This window comes from Echinops telfairi, unplaced genomic scaffold, assembly GCF_000313985.2.
Source record: "Echinops telfairi isolate 266 unplaced genomic scaffold, ASM31398v2 ScPeMD7_60;HRSCAF=208, whole genome shotgun sequence".
In the NCBI taxonomy this organism is placed as follows: Eukaryota; Metazoa; Chordata; class Mammalia; order Afrosoricida; family Tenrecidae; genus Echinops; species Echinops telfairi.
Window position 1 is genome coordinate 34,011,588 of NW_022103958.1, and position 15,491 is coordinate 34,027,078.

The 15,491-nt window shown below is 46.4% G+C and overlaps 1 protein-coding gene across 3 annotated transcripts in view; it reads left to right on the top strand.

The window, feature by feature from the left end:
- SERGEF (secretion regulating guanine nucleotide exchange factor) overlaps positions 1-15,491 on the top strand; it is a 250,436-nt gene that overhangs the window by 15,851 nt on the left and 219,094 nt on the right. For 2 of the 3 annotated variants that reach the window (XM_004711623.3, XM_045291045.1), the window contains exons 6-8: positions 358-471; positions 4,376-4,438; positions 7,588-7,746. In XM_004711623.3, the coding sequence (XP_004711680.2) occupies positions 358-471; positions 4,376-4,438; positions 7,588-7,746 (336 nt within the window). The remainder of the gene's footprint in view (positions 1-357; positions 472-4,375; positions 4,439-7,587; positions 7,747-15,491) is intronic. The other variant, XM_045291046.1, reaches the window with a different exon arrangement.

Genomic DNA, 15,491 nt, shown 5'->3' on the forward strand with positions numbered 1-15,491 from the left:
GCTCTTTAAGGCTTAGACTGGAGTCTTGAGTTGTCCTCGAAGCGTCAATGCGAACAAGGTGTCATTCCAGTGACTTACATCTGGAGGAGTGTCCTGGGATGTGTTGGAAGACGTTTTAGTACATTGGAGTTTTCTTTGTGGGTCTTAGACTGCCTTGCTCGCAGATAAGATTTTTAATTTGTTTGTAATCTCTGTGACCAGTCTCAGGCCCTCCCTTGAAGCAATGCGTCTGTTCGTTATACTCGTGTCCACTGAGGATGAATTGGTGATCTCCTGTAACAGTCAGGTTCAAAGAACAATGTGGTCTCACCCTGATGTACATTTTCTCTGTTTGCTCCTTTGCTCCATTGGGGGAAGCCAGTGGCATCGTGTTCCAGTGGGGCACTGGTTTGGCATCATCTGGACGGCGGCTGTGTCCTGGGCAGACACTCCCATTGTTTTTGACAGCAAAGGAACCGAGCCAAGTGACAGGTGAGGTCCTCTTTTCCTACAGCTACTCCTTGTCAGGAAGGAGAGACGTAGGCCTGCAGAAAATGGGTAAATGGATTTTGTTTTTGGTATTTCAACCTGCTGTTGGTTTGGTCTTAGTCTTGTTGGGATTTTTCATGGTCTAACCACAGGATCAGCAGTTCTCTGAGGGAGAAAGATTTGACTTTCTACTCTTGTAAAGAGATAGTCTTGGATATTGGGCCTCTACTCAAGTACTCCCTCAATGTAAGAACGCTTTGTTCTATTAAACTGGCATTCCATGATGCTCACCTTCCCAACATGATCGCTGAAGACAAAGCGGGTGCATAAGCAAATGTGGTGAAGAAAGATGATGGTGCCCAGCTATCAAAAGATATAACATCTGGGGTCTTAAAGGCTTGAAGATAAACAAGTGGCCATCTAGCAGAGAAGCAACAGAGCCCACATGGAAGAAGCACACCAACCTGTGTGATCATGAGGTGTCGAAGGGATCAGGAATCAGGCATCAAAGAACAAAAAAAATCATATCATTGTGAATGAGGGGGAGTGCAGAGTGGAGACCCAAAGCCAATCTGTAGGCAATTGAACATCCCCTTATGGAAGGGTCACGGGGAGGAGACGAGCCAGTCAGGGTGCAGTGTAGCAACGATGAAATATACAACTTTCCTCCAGTTCTTTAATGCTCCCTCTCCCCCACTATCATGATCCCAATTCTATCTTACAAATCTGGGTAGACCAGAGGATGTACAGTGGTACATATCAGAGCTGGAAACACAGGAATCCAGGACTGATAAACCCATCAGGATCAATAATGAAAGTAGCAATACCAGGAGGGTAAGGGGAAGGTAGGGGAGAAAGGGGAACCAATCACAATGATCTACATATAACTCCCTCCCTGGGGGATGGACAACAGAAAAGTGGGTGAAGGGACACATTGGACAGTGTAAGACATGAAAAAAATAATAATTTATAAATTATCAAGGATTCTGAGGGAGGGAGCGAGGGAGGGAGAGGAAACAATAAGCTGATACTAAGGGCTCAAGTAGAAAGAAAATGTTTTGAGAATGATGATGGTAACAAAAGTACAGATATGCTTGACATAATGAATGTATGGCTGGATTGTGATAAGAGTTGTACAAGCCCCCAATAAATAGATTAAAAAAAAAAAAAAGACCGTCTTGGAAACCCACCGGGGCAGTTCTACCCTGTCCTATAGGGTTGGTATGAGTCAGCATCACTCGATGGCAGTGAGTTTGTTTTTTTTCTTAAAAGTAGAATGTTATCAGGGGAGACCAGTCCCTGGAAAGAGACATCCTGCGTGGTAAAGTAGGGTAGCAGTGATAAAGAGGAAGACCCTCGAGGAGGGGATGGGCACAGTGGTGGCAGGCTCCGACATAACAGTCGTAAGGATGCTGCAGGACCGGCATAGGATTGCTATGAATCCGAACAAACTCAATGGCACTAATGACAACAACAATCAACCCATCTTTCATTGCTGCCGGAGTTTGGAACCCACTGTGAGATCGATAGAACTCAGGTCAGTGGAGCTCAGAAGAGTAGCTAGGTTGGAGGGTCTGGCTTAGGTGTGTGGAGAGGGCATGGAGCAGTGGTCAGTTTCTAAATTTTGTGTCCCACAGTAAACTTAACCTACCTGTGCTGGAGGACGTACCCTCTGCCCTCTCAGCTTGCTCTCTGCAGGCAGGTACATGCCAGAGTGAGGAGCCGGAAGGACTGTGCCTTGTACTCGCAGTTGCTTCTCCCCAAAGGGAAGCAGACTTGGGAAGAGGATGTAGAGAGGGGCCAGGCGGGCTCTGCCAGGCCGTCTGCGGAGCAGTTAGCGAGTGTTTTGTGCAGCAGGTCTGTTGGCTGATCTTGGGTTGGTGGTTGGTCTGCCAAGCTCTCTCTCACTTGCACTCAGCCTCACCGCCTCTCTCCTGCTCTCTGTCTGTGTCAGCTCCCCTCTGCTCTATTCTGCGCTCCATGGTCCTCTTCTTCCTCTCACTCCTGTACTTTGTGGCCTGGGCGACGGAGGACTGCCTGTAAGAAAACCGGCTCAGGAGACCTCTGTCTGAGCACTCCTGTAGCTCGGAACAAAGGAGGGGCCGTAGAGAGTCGTGGGGGAGGGCTGGGGGCACAGCATTTAAAGCAGTATTTAAAGTCTGCCATTTGAACCCACCGTCCACGCCGCCGGAGAAAGATGTGACAATCTACGTCCCTAAAGATCTGCAACTGTGGAAACGGTGCCGGACAGCTCCCGTCTGCCCTGTCGGCTCAGAATCGACTCCCCGGGCGTGTGCTTGGAGCAAGGTGCAAGTGGAGGTGGAAAGGGAAGTGTAGGGCACCATGGGCGTGATGTCTAAGCTGGTGGGCTCACTGACTGTTCGGAGGGTGCTCTTCTCAGCTGAAGGCGGGACTAGCTTCCCCGAAGCCCGTGGGTGGCGTCAGGAGGGTATTCCTCAGGCGGTCCGTATCACCTGACTCCAAGACTCCTGCGTGCCTAACCAATGTCCTGCTTCCTGGGTTCGTCCGGAGTTCTCCTTACTGTGTGCAAACTGTGCCCTCGGCCTGAAATGCCTTTTCCTTCCTCCCCTCCCGGAGAGGCCCTGAGGGCTTGTCAAGGCCTTGCTCGAGCCAGCTTCCTCAGGCAAGACTTCCTCCTCCTAGCTGCCACTGGGCTTTCTCCAGGTGCTTGGGGGGCACTTGGTGCATTATTCTTGTTGATGCATTTTCCCACATGCCAGAGATGATGACTGTCTAAAAGGGGCAGGACCTGCGTATTATTCTAGTCTCTGTTTTAGTGCAGGACCTGTAACCAGAAGGAATAAAAAATGTTATTTATTTGAGTTGATTTAAATAGTCTCTTGTGGGAGGGGCCTGCTCTGGAGACAGTGGGATTCAGCATTGATTTGGGGGAGTCTTTCCACTTGTCATTCTCTCCTTGTCACCCCATCTGGAATGATTGCTGGTTAGTCTTTCCTCATCTGGCCACTAGAGGCCGGACTTCCTCTCTGATGGTGGCTGTTTCTCGCTCATTCCTCACGGCGAGTTACAAAGCAAGACTGTGCTTCTTCACAGGTTACCCAAACTTCCAACCACAAAAGGACCAATACGCTACATAACCACTGTTAGGGGAAAAAAATCGAGATAAAGGTTTTCATGCTAAGAACAAAGCCAAAGCCAGACTTTGCTGCTTAGCAGGGGTAGGAGGGGGAAAGGAGGGAAGGTGTGAAACTTGGGTGAAGGGGAAGATCATGTCGTACACGAGGGAGATAGGGGCACACGTGGGGCAAGCAGGGGAGAAGCAGAAATGGGGCAAGTTATAGGAGATTTGATAAGTTGTTGAAAGCAAATATGGTGATCTGATATGTAAATGCCAACCTAATTCACAATAAAAAGTTAAAAACAACAATCCCCCGCCTGCCATAGGGTTTCTGAGACTAGGGATCCTTATGGGAGCAGACAGCCTCGTGTTTCTTCTTAGGAGTGGCTCTGGTGGCTTGAATCACTGACCCTGTGGTTAGTGGCCCGATGTCTCACCCACATGACACCAATACTTATACATGCATACATCTCTGCGTGTTTATCTGCCTGTGTTAGAAGCTAGGCCTGAATCCTGATATCTCCAAATCAAAATCCACTAGTACATGTTTGATTCTGGCCCTTCCCCTTTCATAGGTGTATTTCTCCTCTCTGATACTGAGAAGGAGTATCTTTATCATCTGTATATTCACATATTTGCCCAGGCCCCTTGTGTACACCTGGTCTCCCAGCCATGCTAGCTGTTGTCTTGGCTACATGCTGTTGACGTCAGTCTGGCCCAGAGTTTCTTCCCGGACCCCTCTTCTGTCCAACTTATTCTGCTATAAATGTAATTGAAAAATAAAAATATTTTTCTCTTTCTTGGTAGGCCTAGAGAATTCTAAAGTAAGATGTGTTCTTGCTGGCTCATGTCACTCGGCTTCATTAACAGGTAGGTACCACCTCTTTCCGTTTCACTTGCCAAACGGCATTCTGAACCTGACCGGCTAACCCGCTGATCTTGTGATATAAAGGGGTGGTCCTAGCCTTTGGCTCTGCCATTGCTGTGACCTCAGGCCAAGTACTTCACCTCTGGGACCACCCTCCTGTGCCCAGTACCTGTGCTTTGTGAGTAGCTCTGAGGTTGTGTGTGTGTAAGACACTCGGGTCAAGCCTAGCTTCACTTCTGGTGCCTCCGAGTGTGTTGTTTTCATCTGTACATGGTGACAAACTGTTTTCCTCTCAGGCCTTTCTGCCTTGTCTGTTTCTTGCTCTCATTTTATCCCTCTGTTTGTGTGTCCCTCTCAGTAAAAGTCATGTAACCGACAGTAAGTATCAATGAGGCCCTTCCAAAAAATTAGTGGAAAAATGGAAGTAAATGGAATTTTTGCACCATGTATACCATCTTCATATTTATTTAATCAATGTAGGTGTCTAATATACCTAGGCTCTCCTGCTGTTTAATCTCAATCTAAATGATTTTATTCATCTCTCTAATCTGTTTGTCTCTTTGTTTTTTGATTAGCCTAAAAGGCCCCATTATAGCTTACTTATTTATCTAGGTATCTTTTTAAAAAATTTATGGATATATTTTATTTCTAGTTCCATGTTTTCTTTCATTTTTTAAAATCCTAGGTATCTTTTAAACCTCATCTATCTATAGCTATATAGCTTTCTAAATCTAGTTACGTATATATTTCTTTAATCTATTTTAAATGAGTAGTAGTCTAACCTATCTACCTGATCTCTTTGATCTGTCTTTCTGCCTTATCTGTTTCCCCCTCTCATTTTATCCCTCTGTATATTCCTCCATCCGACACACTCAGCCACAGTGACTTTCCCTTGGGAGGCAATGAAGACTTTTCTGGAAAGTGAAGCTTACACTTCACTTTCAAGGCTTCCTCCCTCTCCACTCCCCTGCCCCAGGCTGTCCTGACACTGTGGGAAGGTTGGAGATGAGAGCGCTGAGATTGTTTTGATCAATCACACATGGAACTGTTTTGACGTTTTTCTAATTCATTTGAAATAGTTGGTAAAAAAAAAAAAAGTTGGTGCAGTGCCTAATGGCTACTATACTGAACTTCATCGTTGTAGAACCTTAATATGTATTTGAAATTGATCTATTTCTAATTTATTTGAAACGGTTTGCCCAGTAGTTAGTGGCTACTGTATAGGATCGCACAGTTGTAGAACCTTAAAATGTTAGAGTCAGAGAAACTCCTAGAGATCACACACGGAGTCACAAAATGACCACCCAGAGACCGAATTGTAGCCCACAGCCTCACTTTGTACGGCTTTCAGGTTAAAAAAAAAGACAAATGTGAATGCTGCTTAGCGAGGGATGTGCATTTTGGTTTCCATAGTCACCCACCTGCCTTGTAACCAGTGCCATCACTTACAGTGTGTGCCCTTCCAGACCACCCATCCTCCTTCAGCTGGCAAAACCAAGGCTTCGAGAGGAAGGAAGTGATTTGTTCAAGGTTTCTTACCAGATCCAGGAATAGAAGCCAGAGTCATTTGATTCGGAATCTGTTCTCTTCCTATTAAATCACAGTGCCAGTCAATTGCATCTTGGCTTCCATAGCACACGTGGTTATGAGACTCAAGTGAGCTCAAGTGTTACACAGATATGACGACGTAATGTGCCCAAATAGCACAGAGGCCACCTCTGACCTCCTCTAGCTACACAGGAGACAAGGAGAATCCATACCAGCCCCAGGCCAATTATTACCACAAGGCAGAAGTCAGACATGTCTCCAACCTCCATCTTCCTTTACCCTATTCTGGCACCAGCTGTTCCTCCCACGGTACTCTATTGCTCGGGGTTTCTTAATTCGTTGCAATGGCCACACACAACTCATAGACAACACTCAGGATTTTGAAAGGTTAGCAGTTTGCCAAAAGTCGGTCTCAGAAAACATTAAAGATCTAGTCTTTGGTGCACAGCAGTACCTCTCCAGCCGGCAGCCAAGTCTCTCTATCTCTCGTGTCTCCCGCCTCTCAGGCCCATGGCCCTGTGGCCTCTGGTTTCCGTGGGTCAGGAAACCTGCCTGCTGCTCTGCCTCACACACTCAGAATCTTGGCACTGCTCCTGTGCTCTGTCTCACGGTCTCTGGTCGCAGTGTGACGTGGCTTCTTCCGCTCCCACCACTTCACGTAGGGACTTCAAACGTGTTCCACTGATGGCTCTTCTTCTCTGATGGCCCTGGAAAGTCTCTCTGTTCCTGCTTCTGAAAAGGTTCTCATATACTGGGGGATGGCAACCCAGACTGACCAGTCCCCTCTTTTAGGGCTTTACACACTCGATTTGCACAGTCACACCCAATTATTTGGTGGGAGTTACAGAGACATGCACAGAAGAGCCCTATTACGATGTTTCATGTCAACACAGATGGCATTCTAGTGTTTTGATGGGTAGGGTGTGCATGTAGTGAAACATAAGGGGGCTTCTGAAAGTTTGTGGGAAAATTCCCTTATCTCCCCCAATAGTTGTATTGATAGACAATTCACACACCGTGACCCCTCTCTGTGACCCTTCTCTGATGGCTCTTCCAGCCCCTCCCATGTTGCTATCTGACAGCCATCTTCCTTCCCTCTCCTTCATTATCTTTTGATTCCATCTCCCCACAAACTTTTTGGAGCTTCCTTACATAATCTTAGGTTTAAAAAGCTAATGTTTGTATGATGTGTCTTTTAACCTGTTACCTTAAAAAGTTAATCTACTTTTGCAAACACATAGTTTTAAAAAAATTTTTAGAAACAAGGGAAAAACACACGGAGTCACAAACTGACATGCCTTGCTGCCCATGGCAGATGTTGAATAAACAATTGCTAAATGAGTCCATGAAAAAGGTTACACATTCCCATTTCTTAACGAATTGCTGAGAACACTTTGGCCTTGTTCCCTCTAGATAGGATTTCAGAAACATCGTACTGTCACTGCACGTGAGTTTTGTGTCTTTCCTTGACCCGCTCACCACCGTGCCTGGCAGCCTGAGTAGAAAACTTCTTTTAATCACTTCTCTCCCAGACTTGTGCTCCTGCCCATCGCCGAGAACTGACGTTCCTCTACCTCCTCTGTTCCCCTTGTGTTGATTTAAGATGCAGGAGAGCTGTATGTTTGGGGGAGCAACAAACATGGGCAACTGGCAACCCAGGATGCTTTCCTTCCTGTACCCCGGAAGATAGAAGGACGCTGTTTTCAGAATGAAAAGGTCACTGCCGTCTGGAGTGGGTGGACACACCTGGCCGCCCAGACAGGTGAGAGAGCAACCGAAAATTTGTGTTTGGTAAGAGTAGCTGGGGGCAGCTGTCTAAACAGTCATGGGTGCTTGGGATTAAGGATATCAATTATAATTTTTTTTTGATGACAGTTATAAGGACTGGAAACGGTCTTGCTCTGCAGTCAGGCAGCACTGTTAACACAGCCAACAAAGGCAAGCTGGCCTTAGGTTAACTCCTGGTCCTCGGAGCCCCAGAGGCTTTGAGGAGCCCAGTGCAGCAAACATCACTCTGTTTTCAGTTGATGGAGAGCCTTTGCCTGGTCACAGCTGAAGAGATGGACGATTTGCATTTCCACTCGCGTCTAAGTGGAAAGCCCTGGAAAATGTCAAAGGTTTCCAGGCTGAGGCAGGAACGTTGTTTTGGATTCTAGATGGCCTGGTACCCCAAACGAAGCATTCATTGACCGCCGTTTCTTCCCAACCTCTCACTCAATGAGGGAAAGCACCATATTGGCCTTGCTCACGTCTTTATCCCCGCTAATTCATCGAGAAGCTTCCATTTTCCTGTGTCAATTGTTTCCATTTCATAGAGTCTACACATGACTGGCCATGACACCAGAGCTCAGTGGGGGAAGCCTCTGGTTCATGATAGAAGTTTCCAGTTTCTCTGGACTCACAGTCAGTGAGTGCTTCTTGAGCACATGTTAAGACTTGGAGTAACAGAGAGAAGACGTGGGCTGTGTCTTCTAGCTAGAATGTGTAGCTAGAGCTAACGTCGAAGAACACAAAGATAAATAAGTATCCGTCCACCCGAACAAGTAGCGAAGATCTCTTGATGTGGTAAGGCCCCATGCTTGAGACAATCCCTGCCTTTACAGAGCCACTGTCCTTGGGAGACAGGTTTCTAATTAAAGTCCACTGCACTCCAATAGTAGATCTGTAATAGTAGAGCTAAGTGCAAAGTTCAGGGGTAGCATAGCAACTGTGGAGAGTGTGGTTAGGGAAGGATTTTCAGAAGATGTATGTTGAATCTGGAGTGGCTTTGAAGGTGGAATAGAATTTGCCAGATGTCATAAGGTGAAGAGGGCATCCTAGGACCTTGCTACTCATAATTGTCTCTGGACCAGCTCCATTGGCTTCACTCAGGTCCCTACTAGCCTGGACCTTCGGAATCAGAACAGCACTATCAGAAGCTCACTCGGTTTTTCCTTCATGCAGGAAAGCTGGAGAAACACTGACCTGGGATCCCCTACCCTTCAAAACATAGTTATAGGTCTCTCTTTCTCTCTTTCTCTCTCTCACTTTTTTTTTTTTTAGAAATGAGCTGTGTTTGTTTGCAAAGTCGTTGTACACAAATTATTACTAAATAAAGTCAGGGTCTGGATAAACAACTTGAGGGTACTTTTCAAACATCTGTGAACAAATTATTTTCTTTTGTTATGGCACGTTATTTCTGCATTTTTATGAGGGCCCTTTAAATGCAACTAGGCACTGTTTTATTGGTCTGGTTTCACTTGAGTCATGTCAACATAATACAGTTGTTTAATTTTTGTGATGCAGACTCTCGTCCTCGGCGCTGCCACCCCTCCCCCTGGCCATCTGTTGATTGAAAATCAAGTCAGGACAACTTGTGTTGAGCATCGTGTGCCAGTATTGGCTCTTTGATACTTTATGTGCTAAATCATTTAATCTTCCAGGAAGTGAGCAGGTTTATCCGTGCTTTATTGGCAAGGGAAACCAAGGCTCGGAGTTTCAACAAGGGTCCCAAGGCCACTGTGGAAGACGTGGTGGATGAGGTTCAAACTCACGTTGGCCTGCCTGCGAAGTGCTAGCTCCAGTCAACGTAGTAGCGTATCTTACCAAGGCAGACCGACCAATACTTTGGAAAAGTAATCTTGCATGCACAGTGTATTTCATTCACCCAGAAACAGGTGAAGAAGAGAGTATTTTGGTACACTGTATGCAGTAGTCTGTGTCATTGGGCATTACCAGGCAGGCGTTTTGTGGTTAGTCTTCACAAAATTGCAGTGCAGTACAATATGCTTACAAATGGCAATGAGCTTGGGTGAGTCTGTCGGTCCATCCTTTAACTAGTTATGGAGCTGGTTAATGAAAGACATCAAGAGGCTGTTACAGGGACTTTTGCTTCGGAGCATTGTAGCGCACGCAGATGCTCACGGCTGGGCCAGCAGCCCAGCTCTAGGGGTGGGAGTTTGGAGCCCACACTCCTGGCACTGTGTGAGTCACCCAGCTGCTGTGGAGCTCAACTTCAGGTCGCCACCCCCTCGGGAGAGCGAGCGTTTTGGGTAACGTTTTGGCTGTCTAATTAATGTGTTCACTCAGTTCTCTCGTTTGTGTTCTTCGTCACTTCCCTCATTCTCCCAAGTCCTGAACTGTTCAGAGCGGGGCTGATGGAGGGCCCTGGTCGTCTCTGGGTAAATGGGAGCGCCCTGCTGTTTATTTGATTCCCCGTCTTTGTGCTCTTCCTAGCAGCAGTGGAAGCCCCTGTCCTGGCCCAGTGCCACCAAGCAGAAACTCGAAGGGCTTCCAGTTTAATCAGCCTCCGCTGCTCGCATTCATGGGAACAAGAATTCCCAGCGGGGTCACAAACAGCTCATTAATGGAACAAGGCATTACTTGACTCTCGTTTTCACAACTCCAGTGATGAAGTGTTCCTGGGACCTACACCAGGACTACATCCAACACGCGTGCTTCCTCTCCTGGGAAGCATTCAGTATGTGACGCTGATGAATCCAAACCCAAACTGAATAACCCTCCTTGCCATCGAGTTGATGCTGACTCACAGAGACCCTCTGGGGCTGGAGTCTAACTGCTCATGTGAGTTTCTGCGAGTCGAACTCTTTATGGGAATAGCAAGCTGCCTTTCTTCCTGGGAGCTGCTGGTGGTGGTTTTGAACTGCTGACTTGCAGATCGCAGCCCAACTCGTAACCACTATACCACAGGGCTCCTCTTGATGAATCAAGTCCAATTTGGCCAGGAGAGATGGGAGGCGATGGGATGGAAGAGGGTGACAGAAAGGAAGAAGACATTTCTTTCCCCGTAGGCAGCAACCCTAGACCGGTGAATGTGATATGGTCCCCCAGGGGACGTTTGCAGGGTTGGGAGGCATTTTTGGTTGTCACACCTGGGGGATGTTGCTTAGCATCCTACACTGCAAGGGCCACCATCGACCCCCAACAAAGAATTAGGCATCCCCAAATGTCAACAGTGTCAGAATCGAGGCACACTGCTCAAGACTGACATGCCCGGTGGTGGGTGGTTAGCAGGGGCCGTTCTCCTCCATCAGCATCCCCTTACAGTTTGCATGGGAATCAGGGATTCGGGCTCTGCTCTGCCCTGCCCCCTCAGGAGTCTGGTGCCTGCCTGCAGTGTTTGCGATGGAAAAGTACTTTTCTCTATTAGTCAGAAGCACTTGGAGAGAGGCCAAGAGAACCTGTTCTAATCTGGGAGAGCTGGCAAGGGTACCTGTGTCTCCAGGCTGCTGGAGCAGCATTCTAGAAACCGTTCCCAAGCTGCTCAATGTCCCTGATTATTGGTCTCAGGAACTTCATGCGGCTTCTGGGTGTCATTAGCCAGGCTCAGTGACCTGAGGCTGTGGAACGTGAGATGGATGGTTTCCTGGCCCGAGGTGCCTCTAGGGAGACTTGGATGGCAGATCTGGTGCTTTCCTAGTTGGCCGTTCTTGGTTAAGTCACTTCACCTGGCTAGACTGGCTTTCCTGACTTCCAAGTCGGGTAATACACCAGCCTGCCTGCCCTCTCCTTGGGGCTGCTGTGAGGTTCCAGTGAGTGGATCTGTATGAAGGATCCCAGCAAACTGTCAAATGCTCTGTGTTCAGGAGTGAGGTGCTCCTGAGGTCCGGGTAGGTGAATGAATTAAGGGAAGGACTTCCATTTCGGCAGGACTTTCAGACATACTAGTGTCTTCCCTGAAGACTCATCCGCAGGCCAGCGATGCTACGCTCGATGTCCCGCTATGACAGGCAGTGCTTGCTTGGTCGTCCTCAGGCGCATCCGGCCAGTGGCTCTTTCGTATTGCCAGTGGCCTGGGAGTCCGGCTGCGTCGGTCTTTTTCTGTTCACATCTCTGAATGCACTCTGAGTGCTCCTTTGTGGTACTCATGCTCATTCATATGATACACATTAAGTTGAATCCTTATTTGTCTGGTGTTGGAACTGTAAATTCCAAGAGCGCAATGTGCCCCTTTCTTTATGGCCGAATCCCCATCACCTGAGGCAGGCCTGGCAGGCAGGAGATTATCAGTAACCAACATTGGGATGGATGAAGAGTGTCAAGGTAGATCGAATTAGGAGCTGTGCAATCAGGCATGTCCACCTGATTTGACTCTTCCTCTGTAAGCTTGCTGTGGGTGATACTCTTGAATGTAGAGGAGCGACATTTCATGGGGGAAATCAAGTCAAAGAGCTGAACAGAAAGGCTCTCAGGGCCATAGGGGATGAGGAAGAAGAGTGTTGTCTTGAAATGCATGAACACGTCACGTTAGAAAGCCGGGAAGGAAGAACACAGCATTTTATGAGTCAAAAGAACGGACACCATCAAGCCTGGAGTTCCCATGTTGAAGGGTTGGTTCTATGGGCAGATAATGACTGATTCAGAAAGCATCAAAAGAAGGTGGGAGAAATACACAGCCCATGTACCAAAAAGAATGGGTGGACATCCAACCATTTTGAGAGGCAGCATGTGTTTAAGAATTGATGGTGTTGAAGAAAGGTGTCCAAGCTGGACTGAAAGCACTGGCAAAAACAAAGCTCCAGGAATTGGTGGAATACCAATGTCCACAGATCCAAAGGGTCAGTTCTATGCTGTCCTGTAGGGTCGTTATAGTTCAGAATCGACTGTCCGCTTCCAGGGAGTTTGGTTCGTCAGCAATTTAAGCCAGATTCAGAAGAGGATGGGGAGCAAGGGATATCATTGCTGATGTCAGATGAGTTCTGGCGGTAAGCAGAGAATACCAGAAAGATGTTTGCTTGTCTCATTGACCTTGCAGAGGCATTCAACTGTGTAGATTATTACTAACTATGGATAGCATTTAGAAGGAGGGGAATTCCAGAACACTTCACTGTGCTCATGTGGAACCTGTACAGAGACCACGAGGCAGTTAGGGGACTACTGCATGGTTAAATCAGGAAAGATGTCTGTCACGGTTTTATTTTTTCACCCTCTGTATTTAATCTGTATGCTGAGCAAATAATCTGAGAAACTGGATTATATGCCAAATGGGACATCAGGATGGGAGCGGGCTCACCAGGAGGAGGAACCGCTGCCTGGTCCTGTACCATCCTCATCATTATTTAGTTTGAACCCACTGTAGCCACTGTGTCAATCGGTCTCATTGAGAGTCTTCCACTTTTTTGCTGACCCTTTACCAAGCATGGTTTTCTTTTGCAGGGACCGGTCTTTCCTGATAACTTGTACAAAGTATGTAAGACCAAGTCTCCCCATCCTTGCCTCTAAGGAGCATCCTGGCTGTACTTCTCCCGAGGCCGATATGTTTGTTGTTCCCACAGGCCCCTGGTCTTTAAGATTCTCTGCCAAGATCATAATGCAGATGCATCAGTTCTTCTTTGGTCTCCCTTATTCATTGTCTAGCTGACACACGCGTATGAAGCGAATGAAAATACAATACCTTGGGTCAGGTGCATATTTGTCTTCAAAATAAAACCTCTGATCTCTTGCACCTTTTTTTTTGGCTCACTATACTCTTTATTTTTATTTTGTTATTAAAGGATCATTTTATTGGGGGCTCTTACAACTCTTGTTACAATCCATACATTGGTTGCATCAGGCATGTTTGTACATATGTTGCCTTCAAAGAGATCTTTTGTCACAGATTTTCCCAATTCAGTGTGTCCTTTGATTTCCCAACTGCTGCTTCTAGGAGCATGGATTGTGGATCCATGTAAATGGAAACCCTTGACAACTTCGGTCTTTTCTCAAAGGGCCCTAAACAAAACACCACCGGTTTATTGACGAGACTCCTTTCTTCCTACTGAATATACTTAATACCCTTGTCTGAAATCAGTGACCAAAACGTCTGGGCTTACTTCTGGACTCTCAGTTCTTTTGCATTGATCTGTGTGTCTGTCATTATACGAGTGCCAGCTTGTTTTATTAGTGCAGTTTTTACCCTCAAAACCCATTGTCATCGAGGTGATGCCAGCTCATAGCAATCCTACATAGGACAGAAGAGAACTGCTCGCTGGGGTTTCTGAGACTGTAAATCTTTACGAGACAGACAGCTTCATATTTCTTCTACCAAGTGGCTGATGGGTTTGAACTGCTGACCTTGTCTTTAGCAGCCCAGGGCTTACTCCACAGTGCCACTAGGGATGGCTCTTTGTAGCTGTAGTATGCTTTAAAATCAGGAATTTAAGCTCTCCTACTCTTGCTTTTCTCATTTAGCATGGTTTTAGCTATTTGGGCATCTTGCTGGTTTGCATAAAGTTGAGGACTGGTTTTTCTGTTTCCATAAAGGGAGGCTGTTGGAAGTCTGGCCAGACTTACATTGGGCCTATTGATTACTTTGGGTAACATTGACATATTTACAGTGTTACGTCTTCCAATCCACGAGCAGGGACCCGCTTCCCATTTTAAGTCATCTTTAATCTTTCATCAGTGCTTTATAGTTTTCATTCCATAAGTCCTTTCATGGCCTTGGTTAGATTTATCCCTAGGTATTTTAGTCTTTTCAGGAGCGGTTTAAAATAGAAGTTTCCCTCATTTCTCTTTCAGATTTTATACTACTGGAGCATAGAGACCCGATTTTTGTTTGTTGCCTTTGCTGATAACTCACTCACTCACTGTCATCAAGTCAATTCCAACTCAGCAACCGTCTAGCCCCGGGTAGGACTGCCCTGTGGGTTTCCAGACCGTAACCCTTTACGGGAGTAGAAAGCCTTGTGTTTTGCCCTCAGAGTGGCTAGTACTTTTGAACTGCTCCCCTTGCAGTTAGCAGCCCAGTGTGTAACCATGGTGCCACCAGGGCTCCCTCACTTTGCCAGCACATCCTCTTAGTGACTCCAGAGCTTTCTTGTGGACTTTTGTGGATTTCTTTCTGAAATCATAGCATCCATGGATCGACATAATTTTACTTTTTTCTTTTCCAATCTATATGCCTTTTATTTCTTTTTCTTGTCTTAGTGCTCTGGCTATCACTTCTAATACATTGATTACAAGTGGCTGGAGCGGGGAACTCTTATTCCCAGTTTCAGGGGTATAGCTTTCAGTCTTTCTCTATTAAGGATAATATTGATTATTCATAATATGCCTTGACTTATATTGAGGAATTTCCCTTCTATTCCACTATTATTTAGGGTTTTCATCGAGAAAAGGTCTTGGCTTTTAGGCTCTTCCTGCCTCCATCGAGAGGATGATATCATTCTTTCCCTTTGTTCTCCGGATAGTGATGGACTTGTCTGATGTTGAACTAGCTGCATGCTAGAATGAACTCCACTTTGCCATGACGTGTCACACTTTGAGGACACTGTTGGAATGTTTTGTTGAGGAGTTTCACCCTTGGATTTATAAAGGACATTTTGCTGCAAATTTCTTTTCCTGTGGTATCTGTCTGGTTTGGGTAGCAGGATTATGCTCGCTTCATAGAATGAATTAGGGCATATCTCATCATTCTCTGTCTTCTCTAAATGTCTGGCAGAATTCCCCAGGGATGCCACCTGGTGGTCCAAGAATTTTGTTGTTGCTCTTCTTGTTGGGAGGTCTTTTTTTTTTTTTTTTTTTTTT